The sequence below is a fragment of the Alosa pseudoharengus genome, unplaced genomic scaffold (assembly GCF_046254945.1).
Source record: "Alosa pseudoharengus isolate Yale_2024_CS ecotype anadromous, Long Island Sound unplaced genomic scaffold, YU_APseudo_1.1 YU_APseudo_1.1_scf_17, whole genome shotgun sequence".
Lineage (NCBI taxonomy): Eukaryota > Metazoa > Chordata > Actinopteri > Clupeiformes > Clupeidae > Alosa > Alosa pseudoharengus.
Window position 1 is genome coordinate 15,030,057 of NW_027468640.1, and position 22,162 is coordinate 15,052,218.

General features: G+C 41.7%; 1 protein-coding gene across 11 annotated transcripts in view; it reads left to right on the forward strand.

The window, feature by feature from the left end:
* The first annotated feature begins 4,287 nt into the window (after positions 1-4,287).
* The window catches only part of elavl2 (ELAV like neuron-specific RNA binding protein 2), a 34,034-nt gene continuing 16,159 nt past the window's right edge, over positions 4,288-22,162 (forward strand). For 4 of the 11 annotated variants that reach the window (XM_076289653.1, XM_076289657.1, XM_076289652.1 and 1 more), the window contains exon 1: positions 14,178-14,430. In XM_076289653.1, coding sequence (XP_076145768.1) covers positions 14,202-14,430 — 229 coding nt within the window. In that variant the 5' untranslated portion in view covers positions 14,178-14,201. Of the gene's footprint in view, positions 4,306-12,140; positions 12,225-14,177; positions 14,431-22,162 lie in introns of those variants that run through there. The other 7 variants (XM_076289654.1, XM_076289655.1, XM_076289658.1 and 4 more) reach the window with 3 other exon arrangements.

Below are 22,162 nucleotides of genomic sequence, written 5' to 3' on the forward strand. Positions count from 1 at the left end.
GTAGCTGATATGCTGAGGGGACTCCAGTGTTGACATAGAGCCCGAAGCAGCCATTAGTACAAGAGCTGGCCTCAGACTCCGCCCCAGCACCCAATTGCTTTGGAATCCAGAGGTGTGGCAGATGCTGGTGTTGGTGGTATTGGGTGTTCTTATAGAATAGTAGGCCTATAGCCTATACCTTTATTGCCAACAGGGGTGGACACTTGTCTTCCAGCTTACCAAGACATTTAGGCTACATTTACCAGACGCTTTTTTCCAAAACAAGTTTAAAGTGAGGATTATCGTTCATGCTACAAGTGGGATACGAGACCTTAGCGTAGTGATTGAGTAGCTATGAAAACAAGGCATGCTTTTCATTACAGATACACTATAAACCAGAAGATGGTTGTGCAACACTATAAAGACTTAACAATTAGTAAAACAAACACATAGACAAGAGAGCACCTAGTACACATTAAAATATATTTCTTGTGAACAGTTGTGGCTTGAATTCAAACTTGTGCTCGTGCTATGCACTGATACCTCTACAGGGCAAGATTATGTCAATTAAGTTTTATGTATAATGTTGGTTGGTAACGGCCTCCTGTTGGGCCTACACTATGTTTTGTTATTTGTATCCCTTTATTTTGTAACACCAGAGTGTATCTGATGAAAATAAAAACCCATCTTTAAATTAATTGCGTTTTGATGGTTATTGTTATTTTTATGGCAGATAAACTGCCTTATTCCAAACTGTATCAGTAATCTGTAGTGGCAAATGTAAATAGCCTAACTCGTACACTACACACTCAGTCAGAAAAGTGGTATCAGTGCATCCCTACTCAAGGGAAATCCCATGCAACCAAGATGGCCTCTGAGCCTGTGCCAGGCAGCATCCATTAAAAGACACGGGGTCTGGATAAATGAAGTGAGGGGCCCATGAAGCAGAGAGTTGATTTATGGCAAGGTGGGGGTTGCTGACTAGCGTCATCTGTGCTGGTGGCTCCACATGCTTATTGTAGTGGGCTGGGGCGGGGTGGGGCATCTGTGAAGGGCAAGGGCTGTCCTTCACAGAGCACACTGTACGTAGCTCACTCCCCGTAATAACACATGCCCCTATAAATCATTGGCCAATGTACAATTCATATATGCGGATACCGGTACGCCTCTTGTCCTTTATACTGCACAGACTCATGGTCACATTTGCATGCATACACACTGCCACCATTGACCTCCCTTCACCTAAAAGACAGGCTTGCACGCACACATGCATGCGGAGACACACACACACACACACACACACACACACACCCTGGTGCTGGTGTTGTGGTTGGTTCTGGGTCGTCTCTGTTTAAACTGTGTAGAGTGGCAGCTGCGGTCGATCTGGTGGCTGAGTTTACGGTCATAAGCGTTACTAATATCGCCGCAGATGGTGCTGTGCGTTCTTCCAAGGTTTATTCTTGACTGTCACATTTGCTGCTGTTTATGCAAATAGCATTGCAGTTGAACAGTCTCCCCATGATTCTTAGCTCACAGGGGAGGATGGGAAAGCTTCTCAGTTCAACAAAGCCTCTTTTTTTTTTTTTTTTTTTTTTTAAATGTCCTAAAAAAAGATCTTGGGATATATTTATTGCAAACAGTGGGTTAACCAAGCCCACTCCTTCCATATCTAAAAATAGCATCTCCTTTTTCGCCGGGAGTGTTCCGCTGCCTTTGTGCTCGGATAATATATATATATATATATATATATGAGAAGGTTCATCCCCGTCCCCATGGTGTCCTCGTCATGGTGTCCCTGCCACCGCTACTGCAGGCAGGCAGGCTCAGATCAGGAGTGGTGGCGGATGCGATCTCTTGTCTTGATGTATTATTGAGCCCACACGTTCCCCGTGCTAAATAAAGCAGGCTGACAAAGCGCTAAGGACACCACACAAAGGCTGCCAGTCTGAAGGCCGTGTGTGTGTGTGTGCGTGCGTTGTGCAGTGATGTAAAAGCGTGCGGCATAGGGAACTCAGGCCTGTCTCGGAATTGGGTTAGTTTGGAGTGACAGGATGGCTTGAGTTCCTCCAAGCTTTTCTACTAAAATCATCATACATGGCAGAAAAGGGGTTGGACAGGATGTGTGGCTCCATTAATTGAACATTGGTAAGATGCTGTTTATAACCCTGGTGTAGCCATCCCGTTGACATGCACCTTTCCATGGTACTCTGAAAACCTGAAGCTTGATACTTTCCTTCACAAAGCAATGGGCAGTAGTGTTAGTCATCATATATTATTGTTATGATGGAAGCATCATGCGATTTACATATAGCTGTTTTCATCACAGTTTCACAGTGTTATCCAAGTAGCCTCTGCTACAGTCATGGAACTCTCATGTTTGAGGTTCTTAATTCTTAATTCTTTCTGTGCTGAGTCTGAACTCTCTCCTCCCTCCTTCTCTCCTCCACTGCTGTCGCACACTGTTTCTCTCCTGTAATTTGACTACTTCGCGCTGCTGCCTCCTGTCCGTTTCTGTATGTTGCTCTTTCTTTTTCTTTACCTCTCTCTTTTCTCTTTTTTTTTTTCCTCTGTCCTCCTCTTTACTCACCCACTTTCCTCGTCACTTCTTCCTTTTTGAGGAGCCACGACAGGAAGTGGAACTCTGGCATGGCCCGCCACTCCTAACCCCTGCCGGAGGTGGAGGAAGTTTGTCTGACTGTATCACCAGGTCACGTTTGCAGCAACACTCATACACTCGAGAAAGAGATTTGATACAGCAGCTTTTGAGGTACAGAGGGTACATAGAGTCTGACGCTAATAGCTTAGCATGCTAACATATGGATGTCTGGGTATATACAAAGAAGCATAACCACCATTTTTTTGATGTAATATCAAAAAAAGCCTTTCTTTACATTAATATTTCTTGATTATTCTTGATCCTACACATTAGGGTCTTTAAGCCTGAGGTACTATGTGTTTTGTGTTTGCAAGTTGAATATCATTTTTAATATATAATAAGCAAGTATTTTCTATTGTCCTCAACTGCTGGTGCAGATTGTGACCACATGCTTTTGTTAGCCTTGCAAGTAGACTATACTAATTGAGGTGGTATTAGCACGTAGCACCCTAAGGCAACTTGGAATACAGTGTGAGCTATAAGCGTTGTACTGTAGGATGGAGCCAGTCATGTTAGTTTGCTTGAGCTTTGCTGCTGTCAGCAACGCAGGCTACTGTAATGTCTCATCTTGTATAATATCTCTCTCTATGAATTATGTAGCGGAACGATTGTATAACAAAAAGGTAATATAAATAATTGAGGCGGAGTGTTACTTTATGCTTATTTATTTATTTTGAAAAAAAAAACACTGATAAATCAGGTAAGTATTGGATTAGATGAGGAGAACAGGGCTTATTAAAAGGATTTTAGATTTTGTTCAGTGGCGCTTGTACTAAATTTAAGTCAAAATTGGAAGTTGATTGGATGGATCAGTTTGTAGCTTGCCCAAGTTGCAACATGTGAAAACTGCATTTTTAAAGAAATGCTTCTGAACCAGGTATTCAGTGCCCAAACTCCTCAATGTATCCTTGTTGCAAGCCCACTTGTTTCATTATGAATCAAATCATTACAGTTGTATTATTATGAAATCAATAATTAATTAATCAACAATTTCCCAGACTTTTGCAATCACTTTACATGATTTTTATGTCTGTGCGATATGTGTGTTTGTTGTGTTATGGTTGTATAAGCTGCTGGTTGTCTAAAATTTCCATCGGGATGAATAAAGTATTGCTACCTCTCTCTCTCTCTCTCTCTCTCTCTCTCTCTCTCTCTCTCTCTCTCTCTCTCTCTCTCTCTCTCTCTCTCTCTCTCTCTCTCTCTCTCTCTCTCTCTCTCTCTCTCTCTCTCTCTCTCTCTCTCTCTCTCTCTCTCTCTCTCTCTCTCTCTCTCTCTCTCTCTCTCTCTCTCTCTCTCTCTCTCTCTCTCTCTCATCAGGTGTGTACAGCTAATTAACAATGTGTCTGATTTCTTGGGTCATGTAAATGGAGCAAGATAGAGAGTTTTTCAAGTGAAAGCTACATATAGCAATGCCATACCATATTGGCCATTATTTTAAGGTAAAATGGCTACATTGTGTTTCTTGACAGGTCGTTCTTTCAAACGCTTTACTCGTGCAAGGTCTGGTGTGGTCAGAGCAGATAAAATGAACAGCTGCTGTCTAATGCCAAGTGTAAGCAAAGTGGTTTGTGTTAGGTGTTACTCCATTGTGGTGGGTGTCCTGGATCTTGTTTCATATTCTGAAAGACCTACATGTAGTCTTTTTCAAAGAAAGAGAAGTTGCTTTGCAGGTCTTGTTTGTTTTGTGTGTGTGTGTCCTCAGACAAGCTTTTTCAGAACCAGGCATAAATCCATATTTCTAAGCAAGATTGTGGCCTGTAAGTATTGCACACGCGCGCAAGCAGAACCTGTCCTTAACTATTCAATTTCCCAACAGTATGTTTCAAGGCAAATACTTTCTCTTGTTCACATTCTGAGCCTTGCTGTCTTGGGAGTAGTCTAGAGAAACTGCAGCAAAGTTAGACCGGCAACTGTACTTTTGAAGACCTTGCTCTGAACATTTTCCATTGTTGATGCACAAATCCATATTTTCAAGCAAGATTGCCAAATACCACAACATTGTCTGACACAGTAAATACACACACACACACACACACACACACACACACACACACACACACACACACACACACACAGCCTGGTTGTGCTATAAATAAGTCCTCCTACACTATTGAAATTTGAGTGTGTGTGTTTACAAACTCCTAAGAGGCTCAATTACCAAAGCCGCTCTTTTGAAGTGAAGGCAGTGTCGCCCCTTTGATTTGAGGCAGGTAAAATTATGGTGGAAGGGCTACTCGCTGAACTGAAGCCAGATGTTCGTCTATAGACAGAGAACTCTTCATTTTTCAAAACCCACGGCCGGAAGTTTGCAATATCTTGCCACGATGTTCTATGGTGATGCACTTGAGTTCCATTGCTTTTTGTGTTCCTTCTCTCTTGTATTCTACCTCCATTCATGTCACTCTCTTTGATTGTCATGATCGTCTTGGGACGGGTAAACGCGGTGCTTCTGTGCAATCTATTTATGTGGTTGCAGGCTTGCCAAATCTGTGACTTTCACCTGAAGTGAGGAAACAAAATGAGTGTTTAGTTGTGCTATTCATACAAGTGTGGCTTATTGAGGAACATTACAAACCTAAGCCTCAGCAGACCAATAAGTGGTTCAATCTTGTCTTAATGGTTTGTTTCTGTCCTTAATTATTCTGTATTGTAATATTGTACATTTCCATTTTCATGTACTAATGAGTCAAGGTGGGCTATGTGCTGAAGAGGCTGCTCTGCTTTCATATATTACTCTTACTTGCACTTAGTACACTTAGTGTTTGATGAATCATGCTCAGCATCTGTTCACGGACTGGGTAAGGCTGGCTGCCGGGCTAGACTCTCTTCAGTATTGCAGGGATGGAACAGCCAAGAGGTCATAGGCTAGAGGGCAAAACATCATGTGCAACTGTACTGCAGCAAGAGGTTGCTAAACATGTAGCAAGGGGTCAAAGTCAGAGAGCGTTTTGCATGCAGTTTGAGAGTGTGTTCATGTATGTGTTGCCAGATGGCTGACGTGATCGTGTGTGTGTGTGTGTGTGTGTATGCGTTGCAGCAGCTTGTGAGGACATCCTCTGGGGGTTAATCAAAGGGCTTCATATGTGAAGGCAGCGAACAAACGCATCATGTTTAATTCCTCATGAAAAAAAGGGAGAAATTATTGTAGCCTACACCTCGTGATCTCTGTGCCTGCTGCATGTGATGGGATATGTGTAGAATGCCGTAGGCTTGGAGTTGTCTTGGAGTGTAACTTCACCCTTCCATTAGCTTGCATTGTATTAGTTTCAGCCCCACTAGGTTGAAACGGGTTTTATTAGAGAGAAACAGTCTCTGACTGGCTGGTTTGCATGCAAACTAAAGTGGCTATCAAAGCAACACATAGCCTGGGCCTTTTTGATATTGTGTACAGCATGACTCATTTATTTCCTCACATTTTTTTTTTTTTAAAACAAACAAAAACATGGAAGTAATTCAAGTCATTTCAGCTGGTTAGTTGCTTTATTAGGCTATTAGACAATTGTCTAATTATAATGGCTTAGTGATTGTGTAACTTGTTTATTTCTTTGCACTATACATTATGGATATGGAAGCTCTTGTAGTGTGGGTTGTGTTGTGCAGTGTTTCCCACAGAATGAAATTCTATTTGTGGTGGTAGGTTTGCAGAATTAACTTGAATGCAACAGTTTTTAACAAATTAGCGCAGCGCAATTTAGTACAACCTGGAAAATCATTGTGTGGTGGCAATGTTGATTTTGTGGTGGGCTGCCACAAATAAGTCAATGTATGGGAAACACTGGTTGAGTCAAAAACGGCCTTCAGTGGCATATAGTTTAAAAAACGTCAACTTCCAAAAAAAGAATGAGCTTGATTTTGTACATTTACCACGACTAGGTCTGACATTAGTTTAAATACCTGGTTGTCACTTAGTGCCAACACACACACACACACGTTATTTGTCTAAATACAGTGTGGTGCATTGTGGTGGCTAGGCTACTTCAAGAATAGCACAGCTCTCCAATGGCGTGATGGTGATGCACTGCCTTTCAGGGGTTCACAAGTTTGCCCTGAATAATTCAAAGCTTTGGGGTCGAGAAGGGTTCAGCTCTCCAAAAGTGTCCACACTTCAAATCACACCCCCGGTAGATCTCCGTTGAAATAACCGCCATTCACAGAATAAAAACATTGGTTAGCATTGTAGAATTGACTTCCTTACCCCTTCTTTTTTTTATTTTTATTTATTTATTTTTTTTGATTGCAGCCTGCCCTGGGAATAGCGAGTGAAAAAGGAAGGCTAACTGAAGCATACAGCTCTTGGGGGAACCACAGCCTCTTAGAGAGTCTTTAAAGGGTTCTTAGTGATGAGGCCGAGATGAGGGCAAAGAGTTCTGTCCTTTGTGTGTCTTGAGGGTGTGTGAGACTGTGGAAGTAAAAGGGAAAAGTCTGCAACCAGCTAACGTGCCCTACAAAGCCAAAGTGTGGTATCTGCATATTTTGTACGATTCGCTTTTAACCAATACCACTTACACCAATATAAAATGCCATATCCTCCGATCAACCTATCAAAATATCATTGATCTACTGAAACATTTCCTGAAGATATAGGGGTTTTCAGTATCTGCTAAAATAGAGTGTGAAAGATAAACAACAATGCTGTTTTTCTCAGTTTGGAATTTTCACATACTGCACTTTGGCTTTGGTTATCAAGTGGGAGTTTATTCAAAAGTGACATAGTAACAGGACGTCATGGAAGTCCTGGCATGGAATTGATCACTTATATAATCTTGCGTTACATCACATACCGTAATTTCCCAACTATTAGCTGCGGCTTATACATTGATTTTGATAAATTTCTTCAGCTATGAGGTTAATACACAGCGGGGGCAGTTAATGTTTTTTTTTTTTTTTTAACTTACATAAAACACTGTTCTGCGGCTTATATACAATGTGGATAGTACAAATTACTGTAGTATAAAAGAAAAGGCTGTTTAAGTTATATTCAACAATAAATCCCAACCTGTGGAATGAAGTACACACATATACTTACAGGTTAAAAGGTTGTGGCAATAGCTTGTGAAAAACGTCTTGGTTGTCGCTAGCATTGCCTTGTACTAACCACTCTCTTAAGTGTTCATATAACCTACACACATCCTTCCAAATTCTTTTCTAAGTGTCATTACACTAAAATTGGCATTTCTGCTGATGTCATGTTTTGGGTCCATCCCCCATGTTTGCTCTCTAGTGGTCCCCTTCCCCTATTGGCTGTTGGGGCTCCTGGCTCCTCCTCTTCCTCCTCAGACAGGCTCTGTTCTGCTGTCAGCTCCCTTCTGCGATCGAAATGTTTATGTAATGAGGTGTGTGTGTGTGTGTGTGTGCGTACAGTGTGTGCACTTGCATTCTTGCTTAGGCATTAGGCCTATTTTGTGTCTTATGTGTGCACACAAAAATCTGATTTTTTTTCTCTGTGCGTCTCTAGGACGTTTGCCTGTAATTCCACATGTAACCCATTCGTGCTGGATGCTGCACAACGCAACATTCTATCTCCAGCCGGTTGCTGCATAGCGCAACATTGAATCTCCCGCTGGTTGCTGCGTAGCGCAGCATGCTTTTTATTTCATGTTTCTAGGTGTACAGAGGCTTAGATATAAAGGTTTTGGTAGACGTTGATAACTTAGTATTTTTTCAGAAAACCCTCAGGAAATAAGGTTATTTAGTCTAGAATGCCATAGGATTCTATAGGTGTTTTTAGCAGGCATTTTAGGAGTAAATGGGTTAAAGGTCAGGGTGTGAATTGGCTTAAGTGGAAAAGCAAGGACTCGTGGTGCCAGCCTTGCCTGTAGAGGATGGCTGGGTTGCAGGTGGATCAACAAACTTGCTGTCAGGCCAGGAGCTTCCTTTGATAACAAAATGGATATTTCTGGGTCAGGCAAGATCCAAGGTGTGTGTGTGTGAGAGAGAGAATTCTCTCTCAGCATTTTAGCATGTGTGATAGTGGGGGGGGGGGTGGAATAGGACTTGGAATGGATGCAAATATGCAGCACGTATAGCAGAAACACAACCTGTTTTTTTTTTCTTCATGTTATGAAAAAGACAAGCTAATGGTTGCAGTGTTGACCTGTTGTTTATGTTAAGAATGCGCTAAATTAAATATTCCTTTGTTGATTAATTCACTGTTGGTCATTAACTGTCTTGGTGCTCAACCCCATGACAAACCCATGAGTTGTTCCTGCCAAGAGTAGGGACTTTTCTGGATGGTGGACTGCTGGCAGATATGGTACAGCCAGTAAAAGTGTGTGTGTGTGATGGAGAAAATTAAATGAATGAGCGGTCATGTTGGTGGCCATGGTGGTAGTGCAAAAACTCTTTCAGGCATGGCCCCCCAGGGCCACCGTATAGAGCAAGATCCTAAGGTGCAGGATTTGGAACTTTTGATCTTGGACCTTTTTACTATTGCAGGCTGATTAGCAGGGATGGAAATTAAATACACTGCTCAAAAAGGGAACACTTGGTCATAGGAGTATAGCATCAAGTCAGTCACACTTGTGGGATATTGATCTGGCCAGTTATGCAACAGAGGTGGTTGTGAATCAGGTTCACCTGCTTTGATGTCAACGAAATTTACTACAGGTGTACTAGAGGGCCAACTATGAGACGACCCCCAAAAAAGGAATGGTTTTACAGGTGGTGGCAACTGGTAATTTTTCCATCTTTATCCTTCTTGACTGATTTTTCACTATTGTTGCATTAAGATAGTGTCAGTGTTACTACTGGTAGCATAAGCCAGTATCTGGAGCCTACAGAGGTTGCACAGGTAGTCCAACTCCTCCAGAATGGCACACCAATATGTTCCATTGGCAGAAAGATTGCTGTCTCCCAGCGTAGTCTCAAGAGCATGGAAGAGATTCCAGGAGACGGGCAGTTGCTCTAGGAGAGCAGGGCAGGGTGGTAGAAGGTCCTTAACCTAGTAGCAGGACCAGTATCTGCTCCTTTATGCAAGGAGGAACAGTAGGAGCCCTGCTAGAGCCCTACAGAATGACCTCCAGCAGGTCACTGGTGTGAATGTCTCTGGCCACACTGTCAGAAACAGACTTCATGAAGGGGGCCTGAGGGCAGGTCTGCCACTAGCGCCATGTGCTTTTCACAGATGAGAGCAGGTTGGTGTGAGTTCTGGAGCTATCCAACATGATCTAACTATACTATGTAGCCTATATCATATGATTTTATTTGATTTACAGATATCTAGGCTATATTTAACATTTATTTTCTATTTAGCCTGTTATGAAATCATGACCAATTTAAGCACAGTTCAGTTTTAAGAAACTTAAAATACATGCACACTTAGTATTTTGTGAAAATAAATCATTTAGGCTACATTGACAAACTCTTAACCATGAGCTGTATATTCTCTGATTCTAATATGTACAGAATGCTACGCAGAGACTGCGGCTCACTGGTAGTTATTATAGGTAACTTCAAATTAGTGCGTTTTACATTTATATGCTACTGATAACGTTACATGATCCCTAAGAGACACTTTCTTATTTTTAACCGTCAGACCCTATGAAAATTTGCCCGTATCTTACTGTATATTTGTGGTATGCTAGCTCTATCATACCTGCCACAATGGCTGGTAAGTTGACCAAATTCACCCGCCAGTGCACAGATTCACCCGTGTTTGATTGCCGGCGGGTGCTAATTTCCATCCCTGCTGATTAGTCTCCTAAAAAATGTGACTGTGCTGATTCCTCCAGTTGAATGTAACACAATGTTAAAACTATACTACCGAAACAAACTGAACTTGAGGATAGTTTCTTGTCGGACTGATGGCAGGGTCGAGTGCTGTAAACATTAGATGACATGCCAGGCAAACAGAACCTGTCCCAGGTATCTCAGGCAAGATGCTTAAACAGTGTTGCCCCTTGCTGACTGTGCAAAAGCACTCAGCACACGTGTCTGCAATGCTTCCTGATGACTTTGTGTTTCCAGGATTGCTCTCCCTTCCATGTTTGTGTGATCAAAAGTGTTTTGGGAGCCCTTTTTTGTGCGTTTGTGTGTGTGTAGCTTGGTCTTGTTTTCTCGGCGAGTTTACACAGATACAGATACTGAACTTTGTGCACTCATCCGTGTAAGCTCTTGACAGTTGGCATGCAGTTGTAAGCCACTCTGCCATTGATGCTCACTTCATAAGCAAAAGCTGGAAAAGCTCAGTTGACTGGCACCAAATCGGGTGAGAGTATAGGCCAGCTAGTAGTGCATTTGGTGCAACATCACTTGTTGCGATTCGCTTTGTTTTCATTCAAGGTAGGTGTGATTGGATTATGCTGTGTGTAGTGGATCTGCTAAATCTATGTCTCTTGAAATGCCCAAAAATCAATTCCTAGTTCCTCTTATCCTCTTCCTCCCCAAGTCTACACACACACACACACACACACTGCATTGATATTAAGTTTGTGTTAGTGGCATGGCTATATTGTGTCAATATTGTTCGAGAGCTTGAGATTAGTATGACTGGGAATGTTTTTCGCTGTTTCGAAAGGTCTGAAGAGGGCCTAGTAAGATATCAAGATATTAAGCAGCAATCATAATATTAAGATATCAAGCAGCAATCATACAATTTCATTCCACAGTGATTGGTGCTGAAAATAAGGCTTGTCTATGGATTGCAGACAGGCTCACTCAGTGAGTTTTTTTCTTTCTTGAGAAATAAAACTAGTTATAATTTTTGACTCATAAACAGTACACTGTATGACTAGCCTATAGGCTAAATGTTGTAGTTGCATAGCATGCTTGGTATAACTCCTATTAGGCTTAAGAATGGGTTAGATTGTTTAGAATGGATAATTTTAAGGCAGCTGATTTGTGAGGACATTATTGAAGGTTTATGAAGGTTTAACCTGTGCAGTCTCTTTGCTTTCCACATGCCTTTATCAACAACTGTCCTGTTTAGAGACCGCTTTAGCCTGTTATGGTAATGGATGGTTGTTAAGCTCAAGTCTGTCAAAGAACCAATACAATTGTGTTATCTGCTAGCGTTGCAAAGGCGTTTGTTCACAGTGTTGTACAGCACTGTATGGTTACAATGCTGTGTTAAATTCTTGTCTTATTCCTAGTATTTTAGAACATAAACCACATCTTTCATCTTTACTAATTGTCAATGTTCTTAGAGATGTCTTATGTCCTATTGGGTCAGTTCTATGGAACATTTCTATTGTCTCAACTGCAAATTGTGTAGATGTTGTTTTTTCAGTCTTATAACATTTCTCCTCAATTATGTGAAGATCTGCCTATTAGCCTAGCGTTGAGGGGGGAAAAAAACAAAACAAATAGCCTTGTGCCCCTCCCTTTGGTAGTTCAAGTTAATCTGCATGGATGTCCTTGTGGACCAAATGAAACGAAGAAAAATAAAATAAAAGGAAGCGGGGGGAAATTTTTTATATGTGATGACCTCTGACTGTTGCTTTTTTGTCTCTTGTCAATCTAACATCCAGTACTTTTTTTGTGTGTGTGTCCACATTGCAGACGTCAACTCCACACTAACATGGCAGTCAGACTGTGCGATGTGACCTCTCTACTTAGAAGTGGTTCCTGGGCAGCAGAGCCTTGGACTGGGGTGTGTGGGACTTTTAATTTTTTTTATTTGAAAAAAAAATAAAAAAATCTAAACTGTATACACAAACATTAGGAGTGGGTCAGGACTCAGGCCATACCAATCCCTCCATCAAAGGAGGTTTGCTGCGGTCTTTGAGGTCCACAGTTTCTGCTGGTTGTGGTTGCAAGGAAGAAATAAGAAAGGACTTTTGGACGTCATAATCTAATGATTTAACTGACGACTTTGTTTCTTTTTTATATTTTTTATTTTTAAATGGATTGTGTGTTCTTATTTGTACCTTGATCTTCTGCAAGGTACATCTTCTATAAATCTTTTACATTAGGCCAGGGTTATTTTTTTTTAATTATTTTTTTTATTGATGTGAACGTAAACAAAAAAAGATGGAAAAACCAGCCGACACTGTGAGCTTCAAATACCTGCGCTCCACTTTTTGCTCTAGATGCTCGCTGAACTGGAGGCCAGTGTCCCATTTCTTGGAACCACTTTCGTTCAGATTCGAATTTGGGATGTCTTAGTGCTACTGGGTGCCTAAGGTAGTGAGTGGCATTGGTATGGTCTCAGGCTTTGCAATGGCTTTTGAATGCATCGTATGTTTGTTTGTTTGTGAGGAATGCATGTAGATCGAAGTGTACTGTATATGACCCCAGTTAGTTTGTCTTGTTGTGTAGCGTAACAAATTGGGCTGATACATAATTGGTGGTGGTGCACCTCTTCACAACTGAATAACCAAGTCTCTTTCACCCTCTCTCAGTAATTGCTTAATTTAAAGTAATGGTGGTGCATTCATTTAATTATCTGCAAATTCATTTAGAAATGGCCCAGTCAAATTATTTTTATTGTATTGTATTCTGTGCAAAATGGGTTACATTTTTTCTTTCTTTCTTTTTTTTTTTTTTAGCTTAGCCAAATATGTTCTCAAATTAAGGCAGGCAGCAGTATTGTAGTGCTTTGGTGATTTACTAAGGTAGTTACTTCATATTTTCTTGTTGATAACTTAAAAACAAGTATTTTAGCCACCAACTTAGTTTCATCTCTCTGAAGCACCAAATAAGATACTTTCTGGGCCACTTGCTTTTGTCTTATTTTGGTTGAAGTCAAAATTCATAAAGTTCAAAAACTCCACTTCAAGATGGCTATGGTTTTGGTGGTTTTGATTATTTTTTTTTTATTTTATTTTTTTTGTTCGTTCATTTTCAACACCCACCATCAGATTTTGCATCATTATGAACATTAGACCAATTGGCCTGTTGTGTACATCAATATCACAGTTAATGTTCAGGCAGTGAGCACAGTAATAATTTGCAACATGCAATCAGTGTAGAAAGCTAAACTATTGTTCTTAAAGCCTAGGCTTTTGTTGTTTCCTTTTGCAGTGTGTAATGCTAGTGTTCAGGTCAGAATACAGTGCTCTTGTATCGGAGCTAATTTAATTTATAGGCTACCTTTCTTATAGAGTCCTGTAAAACTTAAAGCCTTTGCTACTTCTCTTTCTTTTATTTATTTGTTTTCAATGGAAACAAAAGGATGGAATAAGGTTAATGAACATGTTGTCTTGAACCTCCTCCAGGTTATCTGCCTTCTTGCAGCCTTTTAAATTACTTTACATTACATTAACATGTATTCATTTAGCAGACATTTTAATCTAAAGTGACTAAGAAAATTAGTATTAACTTTCAAGCTACATTGCAAAGGAGACCTTATGTAACAATACATACTACTGTTTAAACACTACATGACTACCTGGGGATAGTCGCTACCCACAATTACGCACACACTTCAACTTTGGCTATTTAGGGCTTTTAAGAGCATCTCTGTTTGAAGCCAAGTGTGAAGAAATGCTGCTACAATCGAAAGCTGCAGGGTGACATTTAACCAGGTGGAGTGGGTGGAGGTCCTAACTGTCAGCTTTGTGTCATGCATCCTTCATTCGTACTGACTTGAAATTTCCTCCGTCTTTCTGGGCAGGTGATTGCCGCGATGGAAGCACAGCTGTCCAATGGGCCGACCTGTAACAACACGACCAATGGTCCTGCCACACTTTCGAACAACTGCTCATCCCCGGTGGAATCGGGCAGCATAGAGGACAGCAAAACAAACCTGATAGTCAACTACCTGCCGCAGAATATGACCCAGGAAGAGCTCAAGAGCTTGTTTGGCAGCATCGGTGATATCGAGTCCTGCAAACTTGTACGAGACAAAATAACAGGTAAGGAAATTGCTCACTTCTGAAATATATTGGTTTTTCTTATTTATTAATTTTTGGACCGTTTTTTTTGTCCCCTTGTCTTCAAGTACTTAGGCCTAGTTGTTCTTGTGAGTTCTTCGAGGAGTAGTGGCCATTCCCTAGTGGTTCTCTCCACCCGCTGCGATGTTAAACCTCAATTAAATCCCCCTCCATGGGCTCCTGTTTGCTCCGATTACTCAAGGTCCCAGCGAACACTCGGTGTGGTCATAACTCACTGTGGCTTAGCATTACATTATTAATAATATTAGATATATCTTATTATATTTATTTATTTTTTGGTTATATCCCAGTTGTCCCTCATGGCCTGGCCTGCTGGCTGTCTGGCTTTGATCTTTAGCACCATGCAATATGGAAGTCTTTTTCATTTTTTTTTTTTGCTTTTTAGCCCCAATTAAAACACTGGGCTCTCATCTTGATCATGGCCATTGAGGCATGAAGGGTTAGACTTCAGCACAGCAAAATGCTCTAATTATATGCTCATATACTCCCCATGCACCCCCCCCCCACACCCACCCCCACACACCCACCCCCACCCCCCTTTCTAAGCGAAGACCATTATGAAACTTCCCCACAGCAACAAACCAGATTGGCTTACACCATTAAAAGACTCATTTAATTGTTAAATATCACTGGTTTCATAACTTCCCTTAAAGCTGCCTGTTCAAACATTTAAACACTCAGACACACACACACACACACACACACACACACCACACTACCCCCATCAAGCCAGACTAGTAGCATAGCTGGGAGACGGGAACACGAGCCTTAGCAATGGCCCCCGTTTGTTTTTGTAGGTAATAGGCTAGTAGCAGGGGGCTTAACGTTCCATGTTGGTCTTCCTTTTAGATTTTATGAGATTGTTAAATGCCTGATGACTATTATATGGCGTCGAGGGCAATGCTTGTAATTAACATTAATGCATCATCTTCTAGCTACAGATCTAGTCATCAGTTTTTGAGACAGTTGCAGTGTAAGGAAGGGTATGAAATATGCCCAGTGTAAATAAGTTGTATTAAGCGAACGGTAAATAAATAGATCTTCAATGATGTTCTTAATTAGTGTCCGTTTCATATTCTGATTTCTATATTACAATACTATTTTACTGTTAACATAATGCAATGATTAAATATATCAAACTATACAATATTTTGTAAGTGAAATGTATAAAGGATAACATGCATTTTTCATATGATGTATGGCAATTACATCACGAGGTGACACTGACTCGATCAACTAAAATACATTCTACTGAGTACATGTGTTGGTCCCCTTAGACTTAGACAAAAGGAGAGGCACAAAAAAATGCTCTTCCATTTACAGAATAGCCTACTTTGTTAGGGACCTTGACATTTATACCTTCGGCTCTGCAATAACTAGCGCCCAGCATTTATTTAAAGGTTCTGGTATGATCAAACTAAATGTGTTATCAGCACCCACACAGAGCCATTTACTTCCCTTTGCCTGTTTGAAAATGGCGTCGCTGGCAACAGGAATGTCCATTTTACGGTTTCTAATGTTGTCAGTCCCCCTCCGCCTCCTAAAGTCTCCCCTTCTGTTTTCCTAACCTAATGCAGTGCCTCACCCCAGTTCATTGGTGAAGACGCCCTGCCAAAAAAGCTTTGCAAGGCCTAGTCATGAGTGACCTGCCCGTGGTTCTCCATGTCAGTCCATTTGTGTCATTTTTAAGCCTTGGACTCAAATGTTGGCTGTTCATGATCCCATCGATGCAGTCCCATAAAGCCTCTGTGTGATGCAAGAAGAAATTACATTGTACTTGTCAAACCACAGATGTGTGTCTTAAACTTTCAGAAACTGAGCTATGGTCTTAGTAATAATTGACTGGGCTAAATTATTTGATTGACTGAATTCACATTTAGTTTGATCATACCACAAGTTGTCTTTTTACCAAGTTGTGACCCTTGAGAATCCTTGGAAACCACATTTGTGTTTGCTTACTGTTCTAATCTTGCAGCTAGTGTTTTCTTTTTTTACCTTGCTAGTTTCCAAAGTGTATTTGGCCTCATTTTCCCTCAGAAGAGAGCATTAGGGTTGTCAGACATTTGTCAAACTGGCAGTCTTAGTTTTGTGATCAGCTTACCATGCTGAATTCACTGCCTGTTTTCTCTTAATCTAAGCAGATGGTTGGATTCTCAAGGCATGCAAACAGTTCTTCTGACGCTGTCTCGCAATTAGTTCCAAAGCGTACTGTAGCTCCACAGCAAACAGTTTTCAGACTTTGTAAGTAATACTACTTGGGTTATAAGACAGCTTTTATATTTAGTTTTTTATTTTATGTATATATTTAATTTCCTCCAAGTGGCCCTAGGTGGATATTACAAATCTGGTGAGAATCTAAAATAGGCTCAGAAGAAAAGGAAGGTGTGTGTGTGTTTGTGTGTGTGTGTGGCTTTTAAACTCCTAATGAGGTGTGGGTTATGTGTTGCACATCGCATGTATTTGTGGAATTGATATCACCCAGCTGGGTTTGGGCTTCAGGTGTGTGCCTCCCGGTCAGTTACTTCAGAAGCTAACTGTCAGTCAGGAGGGGTGAGGTTGGTTTGCAGTGATGTTGATGCTGCATCAAACTGCTCTGCCTCATTGTAAAATTGGGAAATCAGAGAGGCAGGCTACTGGTGGTAGTGGTGCACATAGTGCTGTGCAGCTTAACATGTAATATATATTTTTTAATTTTTCCTGCATAAATACTTTTTGGAAGCAGATTGTGTTTTTTTATACTTAATCTTGTATATTGCTTTTAATATTGTCTAGTGTAAGATGGGTTTCCTTTACCTCTGATCTGGGATTTTGCTTTTAAGGATGTGCGTGTTTAAAAATACAATACTAAGACTGAAAGACAGACTAGGTCTAGTCAGGTGGTGAAGGCTCAAATTTCATGTAGGCAGGTGATTGAAGTGGCTTCCACTGTGCTCTAGCCAAGAGTGGGTGTACAAAAAGAAAAAAAAAAAAGCATGAAATACGACTCACTAAACTAAACAAGAACTCACTGTGCAGTCTCAAACACAGGTGTTAGGAGAAGAGTGTGTTTGCAATCGCATTCTATTTACAAGCCCCTGAGTTTGGATGACATTGAAAGTTTCTATTGTACAAGCTGTCCAACACCTTTCGCGTTGAATACATTGTGCATAGAGCCTAGTCTTTCTCACCCCTTTACTGTGTTCTGGATGTCCCCCGTGTTAGCCAGTAGAGGGTGACAATTTTTCGGGACTCCCGCGTGTCACGGTATTCCCGCAAGAGTCCCGCGGTACAGGAGTCAATTTTACTGTTGGTAATGTGATGAGGACTAGGGATGCAACGGTAAAGTGCCCATGGTTTGTGAGCCACGATAACGATACGGTTTCGGTATTTTAATATAGATAAAACACTGATATAAACAATTAACTATATTTTGCCTATAGACAAAAAATGGTAGTGTGACTGACTGACTTGGCTTAGTTTTTAACCTAACTATAGGGTAGTTTTCAACTGCTTTGTTCGAACTATCAGTGGAGAGAGCTGGAGTGCCCCTGTGTCAATCTATTTTACATTTTTTGCTCAGTTGAAGTCCACCCCTTATGATCTGTAGTCAATGGCGAAAGTGAAATCATTTTCTGGTCCCAAGTTTCATAGAATTTAAAAGTTGCATTGCTGCCTGAATATAACTGTCTAGGCATAGCCTAAAAATGTGAATGTAAATATTTTTTACATTGTGACTGAATCCTGAGGCAGTAACCAAATAGGCTTTTATTATTATTGTACTATCTGGGAGATATTAAGCAAGTTTTTGGTGCTATAAGGACGATGCCAAGCTACCGGCCGAATTCCCATGAAACATGGGAAGAATGGGCCAGAGGAGTCCATTAGACTTCCTAGTTTCACTTTAAATACATTTGAAAGACGTGTCTTGGCAGAGAATGTTTATTTTGTATGTTTTAATCGCAAATTGTTGTTGACAAGCGACAGTGAGAGGACCCATGCACAGTTTCTCTGGAGTTTTTTTTTTTTGGAATGTCTTAACTTTCGTGTAGTTTACAGCACAATGATAAAACGTTTGCAAATCATTAATAACAGATCTACCGACTTATCGTGGTACACGTCTGCCACCGAACCGTGGGGGGCATATCGTTCGGTACGATAATATACCGTATACTGTTGCATCCCTAATAGGGACGGAATAGAGTATAGAAATCATGTGGGTGTGAGCGGGACTGAGCCGGAGATTAAATAAAAAAAAAAATGATGCTGCAATGCGATGAGTGCGCCCAAAGATTGCGAGGCATCTTGTTTTATAAAAGAGAACCACTTACAAACTCACAATACATTTGTTGATTGGCTACTGCTAGCCGCAGAGTAGCCAATCAGAGTGACAAAGACAAAGCAGCTGCCCTGTTCACAAGCCAGTCAATCAGCATCAGCGACTACACCGAGAGTCAGCAAAATGGATTCTGAAAAGAAGGAGTGGTACTAGCGGGTTACAGCGTCATAGCCTGACCTGCCACAAGCAGCCGACAAGGTGGGAAGGGATGCGCGAGTGTTTCTCTTGGGATTTTGCAGGGATTTTTTTTTCTGGGGGGAGGGCAAGTCACGTGATCGGGATATGACGGGAGTATTTTCGTGGGGATGGGAGCGACGATTGATTCCCGTGTCACCCTCTATTAGCCAGTCAGCTTTGCCATCTCGGAATGTTGACTCCTCTGACTTGGAACTTGATCAGATGGTGGTCCCTTGTCTGTACTGTCGGTGTTCACGGCTTTGCAGTACAGACCAAAACCACTTTGTAATCAGCCACTGCGCTGTCATATGCTGCCTGTCCTGGATGTGTTTGTCTGTCAAAACAGTAGTAAAAAAAACTTGTGCTTTTGCACACCTCTTTGGGTCGGGTGTGTCGGGGAAGGACCACAGGGTCACCAATTTCAAAGAAAGTAGGAAGCTCCCGTGATTGTCATCTGACCGAAACGTTGCAATAAAAAAACAGTACAATTGCAAATGAAGACAGTGTGCGGGAGCTTCCTACTTTCTTTGTCAAAACAGTAGTGCAATGCCATATACACTTTTAGTCTTGTAATACCATTTTCGCCAGTCATCTTTTCCCGTCAGCAAAAACACTGACTCCCTTGGATAGAGTCCTGTACAGTGCCGGATGTGGCCTAGTGTCTGCCTCTTGAAGGAGGCAGCTTGGGAAACGATAATGGACATGATGATGTGCTTTTGTGTAGCTCATTAAAGTTGTGTGGTGTGTGTGTGTGTGTGTTTCATGCCAATTCCCAGCTGTGTGTGTGTGAGGGTGGTTTAGGGGCCAGAGGAAATGGATGCTTGCATTACACACTAATGGATGAGCGTCTACATGTTTTCTCTTTGACTAATTGAATCGCGTGCTGCTACTTCGAGGTTGTGTGTGTAACTGAGCTGAAAGGAACTCTTTGCCTGACTGGGTTCTTGGAAACCAATAGAGATGATGACTTTTTTTGTTTTTAATTTAATATAGTTTTTGAGAAGACTCTCTGCGTTGTTTTTCAGGTTTTGTGAATATCTGCCTTGAAATTCATGCATGTGTGCTGTGGGTGAACTTTTGACGCTTTAGATTTGCTCAGCTGAGGCTATTTAACACACCCATAATGCATTGCAAGAGCTGTGTATTTTGCATGTGAAGTCTCGGAGGTGTGTGTGTGTGCACGCGCACACACATTTCTGCATATTCTCTATTAACCCCAGGGGTGTGTGTGTGTGTGTGTGTAGGTCTCTGGCTAATACTTAGCAGGTGAACAATCTGAGTCATTCAGCACAAAACCATCAGACCTTGAGTTCTTAATATCCACATTGCCCTTCCCCCAATCTTATCTTCATGCCAATCCCAAATCCAATCCCTCATAAAAAAAAATGGAAGAAAAAAAACGGGGTACTTCCAAGGTTTATCCACCACCTCCATGTTTGACGGGCGCTGGTTCTCCATCTAAGGGTTTGCTTGAAGAGCCTGTGAGGAACAAAAAGATGAGTTGTATCCATCGGACTACTGTAATTGGTGCTTCGCTGGTTGGTTTTCCTAACATCACATATCCCCCCCACCCCCGCCTCAAATCTCCTTTTCCATTTGGCCTGAAGGCTTAAGCGGAAAGAGCGTCATCTCACCACGAGTTCACTCGTCGTGTTCAAAGGCAGCTCGTTTCTCCTGGCGATAGCGGAACGCTAAGACGCAAGGTGAACGAGAGTTTACGAACTACTTGTTTCGTGCTAGCTAGGGAGCCCAAAGTGTGTGTGCAGTGAGTCATCAACATCAACCCAGCGTGAACCAGAGGGAAGACAGGAGGGTGTTAACAGGGAGATCCAAATGGAGATGGGGCGGGTTGATGATGAGGTGGGAGCTAAAAATTGCTAAAATAGATCAAATTAAAAACGTGGGCGTTGTCATGCTTTTGGTTAACTTTGTGGGAAAGGGGTTTGGGAGTAGGGAAGGGAGGATCACTTATTCTCCCTCCCTCTTTAGTAACCCAATCAAAGATGTGTGCTGCACACACCAGGCTTCTGAACTTCAAAATATTAGCACATGCTCTACCAGGGCCCTAGAACCCCTTCTCTCTGCTAGCTGCTAGCACACGACCAAGCTTTGTGCCAATTCCTCTCCACTCCCCCTTGGCTCTGCTCAGTCGCGGCCTGCTTACTGCTGTGGCTGCCGCAGGAGTGCTGGGAGGGCAGGAATATAATTACATAAAGCCCGGTCTCCCAGGCGAACAGAGACAGCGCGCGCTGTCTGAAGTGATTATCTGTTTTTTTTTATTTTGTATTTTAAATATATTATTAATACTGCAGGAGCTGGTGAACTTGACCGGAGGTGGATGCGAGGAGAGGCGGCGCTGGTGGGCGGGAGGAAATTGAATTGGCAGTGGCGCTCGAGAGGCGTGGGCGTCGTCGGAATCTTTTGTAGGTTTTGGACAGAAGTGATGGATGAAGCAGAAGACAGTGAGAGAGAGAGGGAGAGGGCGAGGGAGAGGCAGGCACACATTTTATTATCAATTCTGATGGATTGATGGTGAGTCATGGTTGTTTCACTCACGTGTCAGAAGCGGCGGCTTTTTTGTTTAACTTTGTGCTTTGTGGTGCACCAGGGTGCAGACGATTCTGAAACGACTCTGGCTCTGTTGCGACACATGGTTTGTTCGCCGTGCCTGATATGTTCCTCCTTAACTTGTGATTTTAGTACTTTCAGACATCCTCAGGTGAATACTGTCAAGAGGGAGTGTACAGATGCAGGGATTTCTGTAGGTGCTACCAAGGTTTCATCAGCCAATCCTTTTGAATGGGGTTCAGCTGTTCTAACAGAGTAATCTCGTTTACACTCTTTATTGTATTAAGCCATTATGACTTTGCTGTAATGTAACTCTCATACCCTTTATTTCCACAACTCCTGCACATATTATTAATGGCTGTAATCTACACAAAACTACTGGTAGGGTTAATGTAGTATAGAGTAAATGCATCATCATTGTCTTCTCTCACCCTGCATTTAACATGGTGGTTAGAAAGTTACTTTTTAGAGAACCATGTGGCAAAACGTAAAAAGAAATTGACCATTTCTGGTCTTAAAGGTTGTATCAGCGATGGCGGGGTAACGCCACTTCTGTTGACGTTCAAACAAAAAAGACAGCTAGCTCGCTACTCCCCTCCTCTTATGCGGCTGGCAGCTAGCGGATCGTTAGGA